Genomic DNA, 18436 nt, shown 5'->3' on the forward strand with positions numbered 1-18436 from the left:
GGCGGGCGCTGCCGGAACCCGTGGAAGCGGAGCGGGCGGCCGGGGTTGGGACGCCGTTTCGCCCTCGCTGCTGTTGCCGCCCGCGCTCCCGCTGCCGGTCCCTCTTCCCTCCCGTCCCGTCCCCTCATGGCGGTGGAGCGCGCGGCCACCGGCCCCTCCCGCCGCCCGCTCCGGCCTCCCCCGCCCCCGTCTCCTCCTCTTCGTTCGCCGCTGCCTGCGGGGATGTGAGGGGGCCGTGACCGCAGGTACCGGCGGGGAGAGGCGTGCAGGGGGCCCGGCCGGCCCCGCGGGAGGCGGGGGGAGGCAGGGCTCCCTGCCCGCGGAGCGCTCGGCGCAAGGCCCTGGGCGCGGGCGCTGCGGGTGAGGAGCGGGCGGGCCGGGGGCGGCTGTTGCGGGGCTCCGGGTCTTGGACCTGCCTGTAGCAGCCCAGGGTGGGTTTCTCCGTAGTGGGAAGCTTGCTGTGGTTTGGGCGGAGAAGGCTGGAATTAAAAACCCTAAATCTGGGTGTTTGCGGGGCTCTCCCGCCGGGCAGAAGTGGCCGGGTACGGTGTGCTGGGTCTGCCAGAGCTCTGGAGCCGCTGTGCCTCGTACTGGAGTGTTGCTAACCAGGGAGCTAAACCGGTTCGTCTTCAGGGTTGAGTTACCCGAGGTTGAGGGTTGAGCAGAGCAGCTTCGGTAGAACTTCAGAGCCCTGACGGTGCTTTAGTTTAACATGGAAAACAGTAATCTTAACTTTGCATTGTAGTTCATTGTAGGCTTAAGCAGCACCAGGGGAGGTTTAGGCTGGACATGAGAAAAAATTTCTTCACAGAAAGGGTGACTAGACATTGGAATGGGCTGCCCAGGGAGGTGATGGAGTCAGCATCCCTGGAAGTGTTCAAGGAAATAGAGGACGTTGCACTTAGTGCCATGATCTAGTTGACATGGTGGTCTTGGGCCATAGGTTGGACACTGTGATCTCAGAGGTCTTTTCCAACCTAATTGACTCTGTGATTCAGAATGATGATTTCTGTTTGTTCATACACTGTGAAGATGTTGCCTGGATCTGACTCTTTTGTCCCTGTTTTATTCCCCTGATCTTTTCTGTTTTAAGCAGTCAACTTTCTCCACTTCACCTCAACGTCTTTAATGTTGTTTTTAATTAAAACATAATAAATGTAAGTCATCATAGCTCTTTCTTAATGCTTTTGACGTGCCTTGTATAGAGTTAGAGTTTTTCCCTGGAAGATAACAGCTTCATCAATAGGAAATTATTGCATAGGTATTTGTCAGTATCGATGTATTTAGAATTCAGTGTCACACTAGTTCTGCTTTTGTTAAAGTGGTTGATTCTTAGGATAAAATCCTGGCAAAAAGAAGGCAGGTTGTAACAGGTTATATCAGTCATGTCAAAGGAGTAGCAGTGACTAATGTCTAGATTTGACTTTAACATCCTGAGTTATCTTAAATTTGAAACTGCCCATCTGAAATACTAAAGGTGGAAGTTCAGTGGCCCTGTGCTGGTGACTCTTCCCACTGAGAGTAGAGGTAACGTGTCAGGTACAGCAAAAGTGAAGCAACTCTTATCTTGAGTCTATTTTGATAGATTTCCCAGAAAACAGTTAATACAACATCATCTGTCTGTAGCACTGTCTGTAGTCTGCATTCAGTTAATAAATAACACTCTTTTAGTGAAGGTATTTGTAGCTTTATGTGAAAATGCTTTAATTAAAGGTCATTCTTTTCATAGAAGTGAATAACTACAAATAGAATATGCAAAGAAGAAGTTTTTAGTGTGGCATTTTTTTTTATTTCCTCCTGGTTTCATAAAATGGAATAGTTGTTGCTTTTGTTTTATTAATGGAAATCTGCTGTAAAGAATAAATTTCACCATGGTTTAACTGAACCTTTTAAAATAGGCAACTTTAGAATGGTTAAGGTATGTTTTGCTTTTTGAGCACGTGCTAGTATATATGCAGATATATAACAGTATAAACAAATATCTTTTTAGCTTGCCTACGAAATATGTAAATAATTATAAGTTTGAGCAGTTGTTTAACTTTAACAGAGCTGGAAAACTGTATCTGTATTGGGGCAGATTTACAAAGTTGCAAAATTGAATAAAGTGTTTCCTAAACAGTGTATACAGAATCTTTGGGTACTGTGTGCATGCATCTTGGCCTTTTAAAGATGCACTCAGTTTTGAACTGGCAGCTCTTTTGTCCAAATGCTGTGTTACATCTGTCCCTTCAATGTTCTGTCTATACCTGTGCTTAAAAGATACGTTCATGAGTGGACAGAACACAACTGAGGAGGACTTGGATTAAAGAGTTAGGTATATTTGGGGGATTTTAGTAACTTTACTGAGACTATTTCTGTGTTCATAATCCCCACTGCTCCTGAGTTCTGTATATCCAAAGGAGAGCTACAAAGATGATGAAGGCCCTAGAGGGGAAGCCATACAAGGAGTAGCTGAGGTCACTTTGCTTTGTTCAGCCTGGAGGAGACTGAGAGGAGACATCATTGCAATCTACAACTTGCTCACGAGGGGAAGCGGGGAAGCGGAGGGACAGACACTGATCTCTTCTCTCTGGTGACCAGTGACAGGACCCAAGGCATGAAGCTGTGTCAGGGGAGATTTAGGCTGAATGTTAGGAAAATGTTTTTCACCAAGAGAGTGGTTGGGCACTGGAACGAGCTCCCCAGGCAAGTGGTCAAAGCACCAAGCCTGACAGAGTTCAGACCGGCGTGTGATTTTTTGGGCTGTCCTGTGCAGGATCAGGAGATAGACTTGGCCCTTGGGCATCCCTTCCAACTCAGCATATTCTGTCATTTTTGAGTTATATAAACATCCTCTGAAAGCTCACCATACTGAAGTCAGTAATTAAAACTATATTAGTTATTTTGTAAGAAAAGTGCCTTACAGAAAAAACCAGAAAGGACTAGGATAGTATTTCAGTTCAACTTTAACATGGTGCCTTCTAAAGAATAGCTTAGATCACAAGTTAGTTTCTTTGATTTGTGAAGTGAAAAGCAAAGGGATGAAATAATACTGCAGGCAAGACATACCTAAGGAAGATCAAATTTAAAATCACATTGCTTTGTGTTTTTAAACAAAAATCCTGTCCCTTTTTAAAGCATAGATGAGACATTGTAAAGTCTTGTGTGTCATGCATGAAAATGAAATCACCTTGAAATTATGGACAGTTTTTTTGCTGAATTCTTAAAATGCCACTTAATACTATTTAAAACTTCTGTTTTAGAAACCTAACCTCGAAATATTTAAGAAGTGAATGCCTCTGGATTTTGGAACAAAATTGGTATGTATAATGAGCCTTCTAAAGGCTCATCACCGAACATTTGGATTTTTATTTTGTTAGGGAGTGTTTCTTTCTGTTTCCTGTAGTTTTATGCCTGTGGAAAGGAAGAAGTGAACACATAATAGCCAGTGTGACACATAATAGTCAATGTTTATTTATTAAAGCAACTTGTTGATTCAACCCCTTTTTCTTCCATGGAAAGCTTTATGACTAAAGGGCATTAAGTAGGTGCTTTATTCCAGTGTTAGAAACATAAAACTTTTCATGGAGCTCTTGTAAAAGAGCAGAATTTACAATAAAATACCACAGAACAGCTCAAAAGATGCGGAATGACTGTACCTGGAGTAACTATTGTTTTGCCTGAACAGGCCTTTGTTTTAAAATCTTCTGTGTGAGTCATGTCTGAATGAATTACATCCAGGCAGGAATAATTTGCTATACAAGTGCAGGAGGTTATACTAATAGAGAAGCTGAATATGAGTCAACAGTAAGTGACTTTCTCAGTAAGCCCTTTCTCAGTAGAAAGGGCTATGAAAACCACCTGGTTTTAGTGTATAAGAAGAAATATAGTTTTCCACTGATTTGTGGAAGTAATAACTCAAGCTAAAGTACTGTATGCAGCTTTGGGAGTTGCATTTAAAAAAAGCTATTCGGAAGGAACCCAGAGGGTGACACAGCAGGAGGTGCCAAGCACCTAACTTACAGAGTAATCTTAATATGTGGGTGCAAAGATAAAGGGACTTGTATCTTTTCCAAATCCAGAATGGACAAACACAGTGGGCTTTGGTAGTGAAAGTGAAGATCTAGGTGAAGGTCATTAGATAGTGAGAATTCCTAATGGCATCAAAGCATGGCTGCTGTGTTTGTGAAGTTTCTTTTTCAAGTATTTCTTGGGAGAAGCTTGGCTGACTTATTTGTGATGAGAAGCAGCAGTGGATGACGCAGTACGTGGCAAAAGGTTGAAGTAAATGGCCTGTTAAAGTCATTTTTTGCTTACTTACATCATCCTGTTCACAGTTTAAAAGATCAGGTTTTGATAAGAAAAATGTGAATTCTGGTATTTAAATAATTTAGCATATATTTAGATTACTTCTTGTAAGTCTTGTAAGACTGTCTACTGAACTCTAGAGGGACTGTGGCCAAGTAAGTAAAGTTGGAACAATCTACTATGTCTGCCTTTCCCAAGTCTAATTCTTGCTTCTGTACAATGTACAGCTTGTGGAATTGATACTGATTTTCTTTGGCTGATATCTCCTACATACTTACTTAAGCTGACTTGATTTTGAATGTAAACTATTATTTCATCTCATTACACCTCTTTTAGTGTTTCTGCATATTTAGAGAACTTACTTGCTACAATAAATGTAACATCTTTAAGTGCTGTGTTTGTGCTGCTTTTTTGAGGCAAAGAAACATTACCTTGTATTTTAGACAAGAGAGTCTGTATCTTGCCAGCATTTGTCATGCTTTTTGGTTACACCTTGAAAACAAGCAAACAAGCTTTGTGGCTAATCTGGACTTGCTTATGTTCCGCAGTTTCTTTTTTACATTCAAAGTTTTTCCGTCTCTCCCTGTCTGTTAACCTTCCAACCCTGTGTAATCTGCCATTGCCCTGTTGCGTGCTGAGAGTTATGACTCAGGATACCAGCAGATCCACAGGTAGTTCATTAGCGAGTGGGTTTTGGAGCATTGTAAATGTTGTAGCTTCTGTGGATAGGAGAGTCTCATCCCCTCATTACTCCTCTGAGATCAGAGCAGTCAACTAGTATTTCTCCATGACACTGCTGGTCTTGAGTGGATGAAATGTTCTTTGTGTTAAAATCAGCTGTGAACTTGATTACAGAACCTTTGCAGAACTCCACTACTGCTGGTTTTATTTAACTCCTACATTTTCTGGTTTCTCTCCTGTTTATAACCCAGTAGTGGCCCTGGCTGTTGAGATGCAGTGGTTTTGCATGTCCCAAAGCAGAAACATGAGAGGCATATTTCAGAAACTGCTTGTTTCATGGCATTTTCTTTTCTTATTTCCAAAGATAATTTTTCTTGATAATATATTTGAGGACGCATTAGTTCTTCTTTACTGAGTCTTAGGGTTAAACTACTGATTTCCTGAAGTGGAAAGCTTCCGGTGCCTGGTATTGCTTTGACCTTGCAGCTGTACGTATCAGTTCTACCTGTGCAAATTATATCTGTGCTGTATGCAAAGGGAACCAAATCTCTTCAGAGAGAACTTGGGTTCACCATGACTATGTGACATTTGTCTGCAATTGTACACATCTGTATAAACAGGGGAAAAGTATGGCAGTCCAGCCCAAGCAGAAATGGGACTGGACATGTCTGTGAGGACAAATAAACTTGATGAGAAGAGTTAGCAGTAATTTACCTGAATTTATGTAATTTAAGTGATGAAGATGTGAGTCATTTACAAGTTTAACAAAGTGGCTGACAGGGCATCAAAAACTCTTTAGTGTATTTGGGACATGGGGTAAAGTAGAACTACTAGTTTTGAAGTGTCGTCATCATGGCTGGGCTTCACGAACAAAGATTTGGGAAGACTCTATCCACATTTGTTACAGGCACGCTGGTGGCTTATGAGGCCAATACGAGACAGACATATCCGATTGCAAAAGGCACAGCAGAAAGACTCCTTAGATGGTGTATTCTGCGAAACATGGTTCTTTCTGCATTGCCTTTTCTCCTCAAGAGTGATCCTGCGTGCGTTCTCAAAGGAGACAGCTGCGTTATAGATGGTGTGTCTCCAGGCCTCCCGATTGGAGGCCAGAGTAGACCAGTTATGGTGATCAATATGGCCAAGGCTGAGATGTTGTTTCAGGGAGTCCTTGTATCTTTTCTTCGGGGCTCCTCTCATGCAGCAGCCGGTGGCAAGTTCACCATAAAGTAAGATCTTAGGAAGGCGGTGGTCCTTCATCCTGGAGACGTGCCCTGCCCATCGCAGCTGCATTCTCATTAACATGGCCTCTAAACATCTGTTCTAGAGCAAGCAGCAGTCACAAGTATAGAGGCTATAGGGTTTTGAAGTGTAGCATCCTTTTAAAGTATAAATTCATAAAATTACCTGTTAGCTCACAAGTTTCCTCATTCTTCTGCAATCAGATTCTTTTGCTGCTGCAAAGAAAAGCCACCTGTGCTTCTCCCTTGTCTCTGAAAAGCAGTGGGTGGAAGATGTCAGGATGGGACTAACTGATGCTCTTTCCCTCTGTTAGTGTAGGTGAAGATATGCAAGCCAGAGAGAGAAGAAAAAGGAAAAAAAAGTATGGAGAATTCTCTTTTAGTAAAAAGCTATACTAGTAAAAATATTCCCTTTAGTAATATAACTAAAGTAGCAACTGTTGAAAAAAGTGGTAGAGTATAAAAGCTTATCAAAAGCAGCCCCTCCTCCCCCAGGTGATGCTATACCAGTGTCACATTTTGCACCAGCTGGAGCTGGAAGAACATTCATAGCTCGATTACCTGAACGGTGTGCCTTACACCTGCTAGAAAAGATGGCAGAGAGAACAGTTGCAAAAGCCTGTTGATGTCTTTTCCTTGCATTAAAAAATCCCTTTATCCTTCAGGGGACTGAAAGTCTTGTTGGAATTCAAAACCAGGGGAATGTTTTATGTGGTAGGTGAGGCTGCTGGGTCTGGTCTATCTCATGCGTTGTGATTTGTTTTTCTTGGTTTTGTTCCATAGGTGATTTTGTATCATGCAAGAATCTAGTTTAGTTTTAAAAGTTACTAGAAAATGAAAGCACTCTCATGTAGATCATTTACTTCATTTCTCCTACAAAATAAGATATTAAAAATTACTATTCAAGGATTAAGGGAAGAGGATTTGAGAATTTTCAACCGTGGCTCTTGCAGCATTTTGAATAGTGCCACGTTGAGTGCTTATTAAATGAGACTCTTTTCCTCTACTTCTTCACAGCCTCACTGGATGCAGGTAGGAGGATCTGTGTTCAGTTTTAACATTAACCTACTTGTAGCTCTCTGCTAGGTTTTTCCTAGGGGTATAGAAAATTAATCAAAATTGGAAGCACAAAAATACAGGGAAAAGTAGTACTGAAAGAAGGCAGGTTTTGAAGAAACAGGTGCTTCATACAGGTATGGGAAACTCTGTAATATAAATCAACAAACAAATGCCTTATTTCTTGCCAGATTTCCCTGGTTGTTAAAGAATAATTGCATGTGCATGCATGTCAGGCTTGTTTGTGTTATGGAGATGACTATATGATTAAACACCCTTCTGATATTCTCTTTCATTTTTCTAGGGAGTTTATGTGGAAGAAATGCTGTGACTGTTCTCAAACTCTCTTACAGACTGATTTTAACGTAAGTAATTGTTTGATCAGTATCATCAGTTACATGGTGTGCCAGCCACAGATCTGTGTACTCAATGAAAAGAAAAATAAATCACATATTTGTAAGCTTTGCTTAACGTTTCTCAAAGAACTTTTATTTGTTTGGGTATCAGTTTTTATATGCCAGGTATATAACCATTCCTTTGCTGTGTTCAGACTTGTTAGTTAGTCAACCATGGTGCAAGCTCTCACATGCTTCAAAGATTGCCTTTTTTTTTTTAACACTGTTAGTAGAGACCATTTGTAGGAGAACCAGTCACATGAGCTGTTGAGGATTTTCCTGTGCAGCAGCTATTTCTACCAGTTTAATTCTGATGTGTTTATTTTGCTCAGGTTTCGGTGTTGCATCATTTTGTGTTGAGTAACAGAAGTTCTACTCCTCATTGATCAATGTGACAGTGTTTAGTAGTTTACGAAATGAGCCAAACTCGTGGGAGATATGACTTCTGTATTGGTCTGGTGTTGGCTATGAGTTCCAGCATTTTCATTGGAGGAAGTTTCATCCTGAAAAAGAAAGGTCTCCTCCGGTTAGCCAGGAAAGGCTCCATGAGAGCAGGTAAATAAATAAATAAATTGTAATAAATTGCCGATGTTTAGATTTTGCTGTTTAACAGATTACTAAACCAATGATCTTGTTTTGACTTTGAGGTTTTTTTGTTTGTTAAATGTATATGAAAACTAAAACATAGGGCTGATGTTTTTCCTCTGGTGTCAGATACCCCTAACTCTGTGTGTGATATGTGCTATTTGATTTGTATGTAATACCCTCTGGGGACACTTGTCAAAGGATTCCTTTACATGTCAGTTAAGTCTAAATTGTACTTGCAAATTGAACTTGGAAGCAGCACTCTTAACTACATCTGTGCTCCTGAATGAGTGAATTTAGGAGACTTAACAATGTTTGAGTGTCAGGAGATTGTTTTCTAAAGCTAAAAATCACATGTGGTAATTGAGTGTAACCAGCAGTGTCCCTTGAGGATTCATACTGAAAAAAATACTATTAAATATCTTCATCAGTGATATAGACAGTGGGATTGAGTGCTCTGCCACTGAGTGGATGACACCAAGCTGAGTGGGGCAGCTGATGATGCACTAGAGGGAAAGGATGGCATCCAGAGGGACCTGGATGGGCTTGAGGAGTGAGTCTGTGCAAACCTCATGAAGTTAAACAAGAACAAGCTCAAGGCGCTACGCTTGGGTTAGGGCAACCCACAGTATCAATAGCAGCTGGAGATGAACAGATGGAAAGCAGCCCTGCTGAGAAGGACTTGGGGGTGCTGCTGGATGAACAGCTGACAATGACCTGGCAATTTGTGCACTCGAAGCCCAGAAAGCCAATTGTATCCAAATGAGGTGTGGCCAGCAGGTGGAGGGAGGTGATTCTGCTCCTCTGCTCTGCTCTGCTCTGATAAGACCCCGCCTGGAGTCCTGCATCCAGCTCTGGGGTCCTCAGCACAGGAAGGACATGGACCTGTTGGAGCAAGTCCAGAGAAGGGCCATGAAAATGATCAGAGGGATAGAACACTTTCCTATGCAGACAGGCTAACAGAGTTAGAGTTGGGGTTGTTCAAAGAGAAGGCTCTGGGGAGAACTTTCAGCACCTTCCAGTACCTAAAGGGGGCTTATAAGAAAGACAGAGATAATTTTTTTTTACCAGGGCCTGTAGTGACAGGACAAGGGGCAGTGGTTTTAAACTGAAGAGGATAGATTTAAATAGAATAGTTGCAGCATCCTCAGATCATTCAGAAGGTTGACTCTGAATATTTTTGATTCAGTACCTGTCATCTTTGCTTCTAAAAGATGGTTGATCTTGATATACCATAGTTCATGCTCCCTGGTTTGGAACGAGAAAGTGTGGTGTTTTCACATGTAATCAACCACATAAACCATGTATGATTTCCACAGAGTAGCACTCTTAGTCAGAGACACATAACCCGGCTTTTCATGTCATTACAGTGAATTGAAAGAACTGTTTCTCACAGTAATGCATATATGGTCATCAGCCATTTCTAACACAAAAGAAATAAGTGGTTTTCAAAGTAGGCTGTAGGAGGCAGATGCATGTCAGAAATTGAAGATGCTCTACCTAGAAAGCCTAAGTATCAAAAGGTTGCCCATGTTTTTAAAGGCAGGGGCTACAAAAATTATTTTATGTCATGGCAGCGTTACTAGTGATGGAGTGTTGATGTATGTTTTTAGTGGAGCAGCAAACATTCTTTCAATTTTAGGTCAAGGTGGTCATGCATACCTTAAGGAGTGGCTGTGGTGGGCTGGACTTCTTTCAAGTAAGTATCAAAAATATATTCATCTAAGTGTCACAAATACAATCTGCATGATATACTTTTAATAAATAACTCTGCCACAGATGGCAGCAATGATTACAAAAAAAGGAATGAGATTGGGATTCTACAATGTATGGTAATGCTATCTGGAGATTGATGAGTGCAGTTCTAAGGATTTTAATATAACTTCTCTCATACCAGAAGTTCTTCCTTTAATTTAACTGCCCTCTTTGTGCAGTGGAGCTAGACTATGTCTTTGCTACCATATGCATTCTGTTTTTTGTCTTAGCAGAGAAGTGCTTAGATATATTGGATTCCTTAGAGGGAAGCATATTTTGCGATTATGTCTATTTTCTGAACTTTTTTCATTGCTTAAGCTCTCAAATTACTGGCTGTATTCAGGTAACTGGCTTATTGTATGTGCTGTGCTGTATCCTGCTATTGCAGATTTCTCCATGGAGAAGTTCATGAGTCAAGTAGGCAGGCTGAGCAGCTAGAACACAGACGCTAGAGGAAAACACCTTGTGATTTGGTAGAATTAATTCTAATACCTGTTGCAGTTCCACAGCCTGTTTTTAAAATAGTGGGGCAGAGGGGCAAGGGTGTGCTCTGCTAGTACTGCTGGTTGAATGCTGTAATTAGAATTTCCATTGTTCCTTACTGCATGTCTGTGGCTACACAAACACTTGCACTGAATCTCAGGTTTGTTGTGTGACAGTCTAACTCCTGTTTTTTAATTACTGTTCTTCTGCAGTGGGAGCTGGCGAAGTAGCTAATTTTGCTGCCTATGCTTTTGCACCAGCTACGTTAGTGACTCCTTTAGGAGCTCTCAGTGTTCTTGTAAGGTAAGAAACACTAATAGAAATCAGTGTGATTTGAGAGAGAGAAGTAAAACATTTCTTTAGAAATTTGTCACTGAACTATGCTGTAATAAATGGGGTTTGTTTTTAACAATAAAGAGTGCTTATAAACATCAGGAGTAACTTCTAAGTTTCTCCAAATACCCAGTGACTGTGATATGAAAGGGCTCTAGCAATGCATCTACACTTCCATGTCTGAAGAGTATTGTCTTCTGCATTTCAAGAACCTGGTATGTACAACAGAGCAGTATTTTCATTCCTAAGTAAAGATTTTTGTCTTTCTAAAATTATTTTTGCAAGTTCTTAGAGCATTTTTTTGCTGACAGCATAAAAAGGGGGTTCTGGGGAGAGATGCCAAATATTAACAGGTAGTTGTGTCCATAGCAAGTATCTCGAGATAGCTATTTTTAAGCTGCACTCTGTGTATGCAAGTGACCTTTACAGTCAAAGCAACCTGTAAGTTGATGAGAAAATTAATATTACTAATTCCATGTTTGTTGGTGCATTTTTTTCTTCTTAGTGCCATTCTGTCATCCTTCTTTTTAAATGAAAAACTTAATTTACATGGAAAAATAGGGTGTTTGCTAAGTATACTGGGATCAACTGTGATGGTAATTCATGCTCCACAAGAGGAGGAAGTAGAAACTTTGGATGAAATGTCCCACAAACTAGGTGATCCAGGTAAGAAAAATGCTGGCTTGATATGTACACAGCCCATCATTTCTTTATTATAGTTTTCTTACTGCTGCTCTCAAGTTTCGGGAAGATAGCCTGTGTCTGCTTCATTTTGTCTGAATGAATTAGAGATTTGAATTCTGTAACATAATTCTATAGGGAACTTTGTGTGATGCCAGTGAACTTGTCTGGCCTTGAACAAAGAGTCTTGCTGTGAAGCACTGAGATGACCGTTTATATAAATGCAGCAGCACAGGCAGATAAACAAAACTTCTATAAATGTTGATTGAAGTGTCAGTCTCCAAGCCCAACTTTGAGCCATGCTTTAAAATGAAAAAGTAGGTGTCATGATAAGTGTCTGCTGAGAAGTGAAATTCTGAAGATGAGCTGTTGTGCTTACATGGAAGATGAGGCACTCACAAATGTATATCTGCAAAATACTAATTATACAAAGGCAATCCCCATTTTAAACATGAGGAAATGGACAGCACAGATTAAAAAGCTGTTCTTAATTTTGGAAATGTGCAATGAATGAAGCCGCCTGCCAAAACCTAACCTCCTAAAGAGTCAGTCCAGACTCAAGCCTGTATCCAGTGGCATCTACACATCAGTGAGTCTGTGTGTAAGGCAATTTAGCAATCTGATCCTGGAGACGTCTTGCCAATAGACTGGTAAAGGTAATACAACATGCCTGGGGTTCATTGTTTTGGCTAGCTCGCTCTGAAATAATTTTAACTGTGATGTTGGAGGGCTAATGAGAAACATCCTGAACTCTTCTGTTTAAGCTGAGTCGGTCAAATTGTTAATGAGTATTTTCTCTTTAAGATGCTTTTGGTAGTGTCTACAACTAACACGATTTTTTCCCCCCAACCACAGGTTTTGTGGTCTTCGCAACACTTGTTGTCATTGTGTCTTTAATTTTGATATGTGTGGTGGGACCTCGCCATGGACAGACCAACATTCTCGTGTACATAACAATTTGCTCTGTAATTGGAGCCTTATCAGTCTCCTGTGTAAAAGGTTTGGGCATCGCTATAAAGGAACTTTTTGCAGGAAAACCAGTGCTGAAACATCCCTTGTCTTGGATTCTGCTGCTAAGCCTTACTGTCTGTGTGAGCACGCAGATCAACTATTTAAACAGGGCTCTGGATATATTCAACACTTCGATAGTGACTCCGATATATTATGTAATCTTTACAACATCTGTTTTAACTTGTTCTGCCATCCTTTTCAAGGAATGGCAACACATGGCGGCCGATGACATTATTGGCACCTTCAGTGGCTTCCTGACTATTATTGTGGGGATCTTTTTATTGCATGCCTTCAAAGATGTTAATTTCACCCTGGCAAATCTGCCTCTCTCTTTGCGGAAGGATGATAGAGCAGCAAATGGCACTTTGCTGAGCACATACGACAGCTTTCATGATGATGAAGAAAGTTCTGCCTGTCTAGGTGAAATGCAGTCCACTGAGAGTCTCTCAGCCAGGAGAAATGGAAGTCTGTCAGCCTTCTGAAAATAGCTACGTGTTACTTAAGAAAAGAACAATTCTGTAACTCTGGAAATTTTTTTTCTGCTGTGAAATGTCCGATCTTGTCTGGAAATTCATGTACTTTTTAACAGTATGTGTAGACAATCGTTGATTTTTAAGTTTGATTAATTTGGATAAGAACACTGAAACTGTTTTTATTTGCCTTATTTTTACTTTAAAAAATACTAAAATGACCTCAGACCACAACTGGTTTTGTTGCTTAAGTTATGTGTAAATACTTTCATTTCATTCTTCTGTTTTTAAGATGTATTGCACTAATGACAATTTTATCAAAAATAAATGGCTTTATTTCTGCATTGGTGGTAAAAAGGTTGCAGTGAACCTGGATCCTTTGTACTTGTGCCCTGAGACCACAGAGTGACTGTAACCGTAATGAAACAGGAGCTGCAGCAACTACTTCCATCCTAGTTTGTGAAAGAGGAAAGGGAAAGCTACAACCAAGCACAACTGATCCTTTGAACATACTGCTGTATGCTAAATTTGCTGCATTTGCATCAAAACCCCCCAACTTTACCAAATCAGATTTACTGGCAGCAACAAGAAGGCAGGAGCTTCTACTTTGCTTGGATAGGGAGGCCATGCCATTTTATGCAGGAAGAAGGATTTGAGTCATTAATAGTAGCCAAGAAAAGCAATTCCCCCTTCTGTAAAAGCAGGTTCTGTCTGTGCTGCACCATGCTGCCCTGGCTCTGCAGAGCTGCTCTGTGTTCTTGGTGTTGCAGCTTGAACTCAGAATTGCTTGAATAGAATTACTGTTTTGTTTGCAGTAACACAGTTACTGGCTGTAACACTGAGTTTTTCAAAAAGGGCCAGAAAAATTGGAACTCAATGTCACTGCTTAGAAAAGGGTTAAGGCAGGTAGGTGGTAATTTAAGTTTGCAAAGGCAGAAAATAAAAATTAGTGATAGAGGTTTTATAAAAACATTTCTACCATGCATATGAAGGTTGGAAATGCTTGGAACAGAGACTGCTAGTTACTGCTGGTTGTTGTCAGTTTTAGTGCTACTGTTTAAGAGTATTTAAGATTTTTCCCAGAACAGAAAAAAACCCTCAGCAGTCCCCACCTATGAAACAAATTCTGCTGCCTTCCTTCGGTGCATGTCTTAACATACAGGAACAGCGACCGTGTCGAACAAGAAAAAGGTTCTTTCAATTCTGGCTGAAGAACAGGATTTGAACTTGCACCTCACTGTAAGGAACATCACGTCAGCAGCGCTCAGTCAGGGGAGCACAGAAACAGGGAGGGGCAGGGAGGACATCAAACACCAAAGAATTGCTGAACTTGGTTGCCACTTCTAGTATCAAAGCACCAGCCTACCTACCGCAAGAGCAGGTTATTTCACACAGTAGAGTCTGTTACTTTCTGTGGTGATGGGCACTTTGGCCTCCAGACCCACTGGTTTTGATGAGAACTAATGAAAAATGAAAAAGTTACACAAGTTACACCTTTTATGCACCTTCCTCCATTTTTCCTTTTAGGTAGGAGAAGAAGTTATACCAGGTGAAGAGGATTGAGTTGCTATCAAGTCTATTGCTGCTGAAAATTCCTAGGACTAATGTCTGAATTCTCTTGAACTTTTTAGTGATCAGAAAGTATGTAAAAAGTAGTTTTAAGATGTTAGAGACCAGTCCTCTTACGGCTGAAAGTTAGGTGGTGAGAATTAGAACTTATTTTACTAATATCATGACTAGTTATTTTTATTTTAAATAGTTCTTAAACATACAGGCTTTATTAATTAACCATCTCTGCACCATAGTGCCAAGCCAAAGCCTCATGTGTGCAAGACATCCCTAAACCAATGATTATCTCAACAAATTAGGAAAGTTGTTCATGTACGTAATTAAAGCCTGAAGCACATGGAAGAATCTGGTTGACCAGAATTCTTCTGAGACCTAAAAATGTTTCTTAAAGAAAACTGTTCAACACCTTGTACAAGAAATCCTGCAACAAGCTGGTGTTACAAAGCACAAGTGCTTCTTACTTGTGTCTCCCACGCAGTGGGCAGCCTTGTGTGTGCTCTCAAAACAGACACTGCTCCAGAATGGCAGCTCTCAAGCACAGATGTCCTGGAAAAACCTCTGACAGTGGAAACTTGCTTATAGATTGCTGGGCAAATCTCCATCCTCTGTTAGCTGAGGAAATCTAAGTTGATTTCATTCCTCAGAATCCAGTTCCCTGCCACCCCAGTACCTACACACTGCTCACCTCCTGCATACTTCCTCTGTCAGAGGCTCATTTCTACCCATTACTGGACTCAATCCCATGGCTGTGAAGCATCTGGAAAGAGCTGAGCAGGAGAAAAGATGTGCTGTAACCTAATCATGAACTGGTAAGAGGGAAGGGGGAAGAACAGGTTCTCAAAGGGATGCATTCTTGATCTCACACTATGGGTTAGAAACACTAACCAAGTAACATCTCCAGATATCCATATCCTGGGTAAAACATGTAATTATCTGTCTGTGTCTGTTCTGGCCATCCTTTACTCATGTTTGGTTTGGGCTGATCCCAACAGCCAGCTGAGGAACTCTGCTAGGACCTTGGAGTAAGCAAGCAGGAGTTACTACTTTTGGCTGAATGAGTTGCTTTAAAATTCAACTTTTACAGTTGTAAAGTTTTACAAACAATTTTACTGATGCAGTGTTTGCATAATACAGCAAGTGTAATTAAACAAATATTTTCCATAAGTAAATCATGATTAACATCATTAGAATTTATGTACTGGGAAAGATTACACCTGATTGCTGTAGTCAGCAATTCCTTATCACTTGTAAAGGTGTTTGAGTACACACTTATGTATCCAACCAAAATATAAACTCTGTTAGAAGCTCTCATTAGGAAAAAGTAAACAGTCCCCATTCTAATCAATCAAACTACTGCCTTTTGGAAAGATCAGAATACTCTCGGTCACCCCCATGTCAAATAACTTTGAAACAAACACTTTAATTAGTCCATAATAACCTCAGAGAATAGTTTTGCCAACAGGAAAAATAATCAGTAACTGACTACAAAAATTATTCACAAAGCACCAGCAGAGTTTGTTTCGTTGTTTTTTAATTTTTTTTAATAAAGGCAAATTAAGCAGTTAAGGCTCTAATACAAACAATTATGCATTGATTTCTAAAAATTTTTTTCTACAGAACCCAGTTTTTTATCCTCCACAGCCATTATTTTGATAACTTCAGGGAAAAATTATGCCAGTCCAGTCTAAAATGGCCACCTCAGGACAGGAATGCAAAGAGATTTCAAAAATCTTACAGGCTTTTAATCAAAGTGTATAAAATTTTAGTCTAGAAAAATAAGTATGGATTGTATACAGTTACTGTGCTTGGAGACTGGAGAGGACAGTGCACCACTCAAATGGCACAGACATACTGAAAAATGCAGATGAGAGTATTCCTTACAACTGTTGGTGTGGGTTTTGTTTCTTGGGGTTTTTTTCTTAAACTTTTAGCCTAAATAGGTGCAAAAAGTATCATCAGGTGGGAAGTCTAGTTGCTGGCAAGGGACTGATGGATAGGTGGCTGGAAGCAGCGCACGTGTTCCACAGGAGTGCTCTCTCCATCGCCGGACTTCAAATACTTATCCAAAATAGCAATTATTTCATCATTTAGAATCTGGAACTTGCGAATTCTCTCAACCATTTTCTTCAAAGGCTGCACACATCAAAAAACCAGACACACAGGAATTAGTTTTGGAGATAAAAAGCCTTAGACAGAAAAGCAGCAAATGCTGTTACCTCACTTCTCTGAGCAATGTTACCAATGTTTCCCTTTCACTGCTAAGCCAATGGAAATCCAAGGCTTGTTTTGGTTTTTGACAGTGCTGCTTTTGGTACAAAGAAGTTCAGTTTACAGCAGCTTTATCATTATCTGAATGCACATAGATGAGATGGAAGGCATTAAGAAAATCTCACATATGCGGAACATCAGAATTCTACTTGATCAGTCTTCACACTCCAGTACTGATGCCTTAATCTTTTGTTTTGAAAGTTCTGGTGCCCTCATTTTCAGCAATTCATTCTAAAAGCGATTGCTACATCTACACTGCATTTGAGCACAAACAGCTCTGAGTTGTTGCTGTCTTTCTTACTGCAGTGAATCCAGAACAGATGTTTTCAACTCACCACATTCTTTATAACCTCATCTTTGCCATCGTGCTTTTGGACTTTCAACAGGTGGTAGCAGAAATCCAACACATCGAAGCGACGCTGCTGCCCCAAAAGCACGATGATCATACAGCCAGCCCAGTGCAGGCCATCTCCAAAGCACTGCCTGAAACAAGAAACACATCACACAGAGCAGGTTTCACCTAAATCTATTTACAGTAAACACTTGGTAATCAGCCATTACGCTGAATAATAAATATGCTAGACATTAATCTAGAAAGCAAAAGTTCTGGTATATTAATTTTCTTTGCAGATATCACAAGCGATTCAAATGGATGCTTAAAAAAAAAAAATACCAGAAGCCCCCCCCCTCCACAAATTTTACATAACGTAGAGTTACTCCAAAAACTTTTACTCCCCATTAGACTCCTGTGTCATTACATTTCATTTTCAATGGAAACAATGCTTTCCAAGAAAACAAAGTGGGAATTCAACACCACTCTGTTCCTTTAGGCTGCAGGCATGAAAGGAAGCAAATGTCCTATGCTGTTTTCTAATTGCTCAGTGAAAAGCACGTTACAGCTCAACAGTTTTTCAAAATAAGGATATTCTCAAATTCAACAAAACCAAGAACAAACAACAGTTCCTGGTTAACTCATGTTAATCATGTTAAATTCCAAGTGCTCATTCTTGCTTTTAATTCAGAGAAGAAATACTTGTTAGAAATAGATGCACAAATGTTCTGCTATTTTATTTAAGCTGAGCATCCATAGGGCTATGAGCCCTATTGAAAGACACGTGCTAGGGCCTGTTTGTCATGGGATCACTCATTGTACACTGGCAATACTTAAAATAGAGGGCTATTTTCATTAAAGATACAATAGTATCTGTGTTCATGGATTATGAGCCCCTCCCAGTGATGGCAGCACTTTTCCTTGTTTTTGTGCTAAGCTCTTGCAGGCAGGCAGACAAACGCCTCTGTCCGGCCCCACTGCCACTGACAGGGAGGACAAGCTAAGCACTGTTGCCGCAGGTGAACCGCAGGCAGCTGGCAGTACGTACTCCACAGTGAACTCGTGTGTTCCCACAGGGATGCAGTAGACGAACTGCATCGCGCTCCAGAGGCGATGGAATTCCACGCACTCATCCACGTGCATCACCCCATTGCTGGGCAGGGGCCCGCGCCAGATGGGATCATCCAGGAAGGAGCGGATCCTTGTCAGGATAACCTCAAACATGGACAGGCCGCAGCAGAGGCGTTCTTTGGTCAGGAGGTCCCCTTCCCTTGCAATGGCTATTTGCTA

The 18436-nt window shown here is 40.8% G+C and overlaps 2 protein-coding genes across 7 annotated transcripts in view; one reads left to right on the top strand and one right to left on the bottom strand.

Annotated features, from left to right (window-relative positions):
• NIPA2 (NIPA magnesium transporter 2) lies at positions 1–13335 on the top strand. Of its 3 annotated transcripts, XM_039388814.1 has the most exons (9): positions 1–245; positions 3243–3299; positions 7227–7241; positions 7570–7630; positions 7993–8215; positions 9888–9944; positions 10696–10786; positions 11322–11482; positions 12353–13335. In XM_039388814.1, the coding sequence occupies exons 5-9, from the start codon at positions 8077–8079 to the stop codon at positions 12988–12990; spliced, it is 1086 nt and encodes a 361-aa protein (XP_039244748.1). In that variant the 5' UTR covers positions 1–245; positions 3243–3299; positions 7227–7241; positions 7570–7630; positions 7993–8076; the 3' UTR covers positions 12991–13335. The 3 variants fall into 3 exon arrangements, with proteins under 3 accessions (XP_039244748.1, XP_027582146.1, XP_027582151.1); XM_027726345.2 differs by lacking the exon at positions 7227–7241; XM_027726350.2 differs by lacking the exons at positions 3243–3299; positions 7227–7241.
• A 2726-nt stretch (positions 13336–16061) lies between these two features.
• The window catches only part of CYFIP1 (cytoplasmic FMR1 interacting protein 1), a 74644-nt gene continuing 72269 nt past the window's right edge, over positions 16062–18436 (bottom strand). For all 4 annotated transcript variants that reach the window (XM_027726372.2, XM_027726371.2, XM_039388798.1 and 1 more), the window contains 3 exons: positions 18195–18433; positions 17151–17298; positions 16062–16680 (listed from right to left, as the gene is read on the bottom strand). In XM_027726372.2, coding sequence (XP_027582173.1) covers positions 16516–16680; positions 17151–17298; positions 18195–18433 — 552 coding nt within the window. In that variant the 3' untranslated portion in view covers positions 16062–16515. The remainder of the gene's footprint in view (positions 16681–17150; positions 17299–18194; positions 18434–18436) is intronic.

This window comes from Pipra filicauda, unplaced genomic scaffold, assembly GCF_003945595.2.
Source record: "Pipra filicauda isolate LSUMZ 115617 unplaced genomic scaffold, ASM394559v2 scaffold68_size4259465_pilon, whole genome shotgun sequence".
Lineage (NCBI taxonomy): Eukaryota > Metazoa > Chordata > Aves > Passeriformes > Pipridae > Pipra > Pipra filicauda.

Excerpts from the sequence above, each read along its gene's own strand:
- NIPA2 (XM_039388814.1), top strand. The coding sequence starts at position 8,077 with ATGAGCCAAACTCGTGGGAGATATGACTTCTGTATTGGTCTGGTGTTG. Across the intron at positions 8,216-9,887 it reads GAAAGGCTCCATGAGAGCAG|GTCAAGGTGGTCATGCATAC; the intron begins GTAAATAAATAA and ends TTTCAATTTTAG. Across the intron at positions 11,483-12,352 it reads CCACAAACTAGGTGATCCAG|GTTTTGTGGTCTTCGCAACA; the intron begins GTAAGAAAAATG and ends CCCCAACCACAG.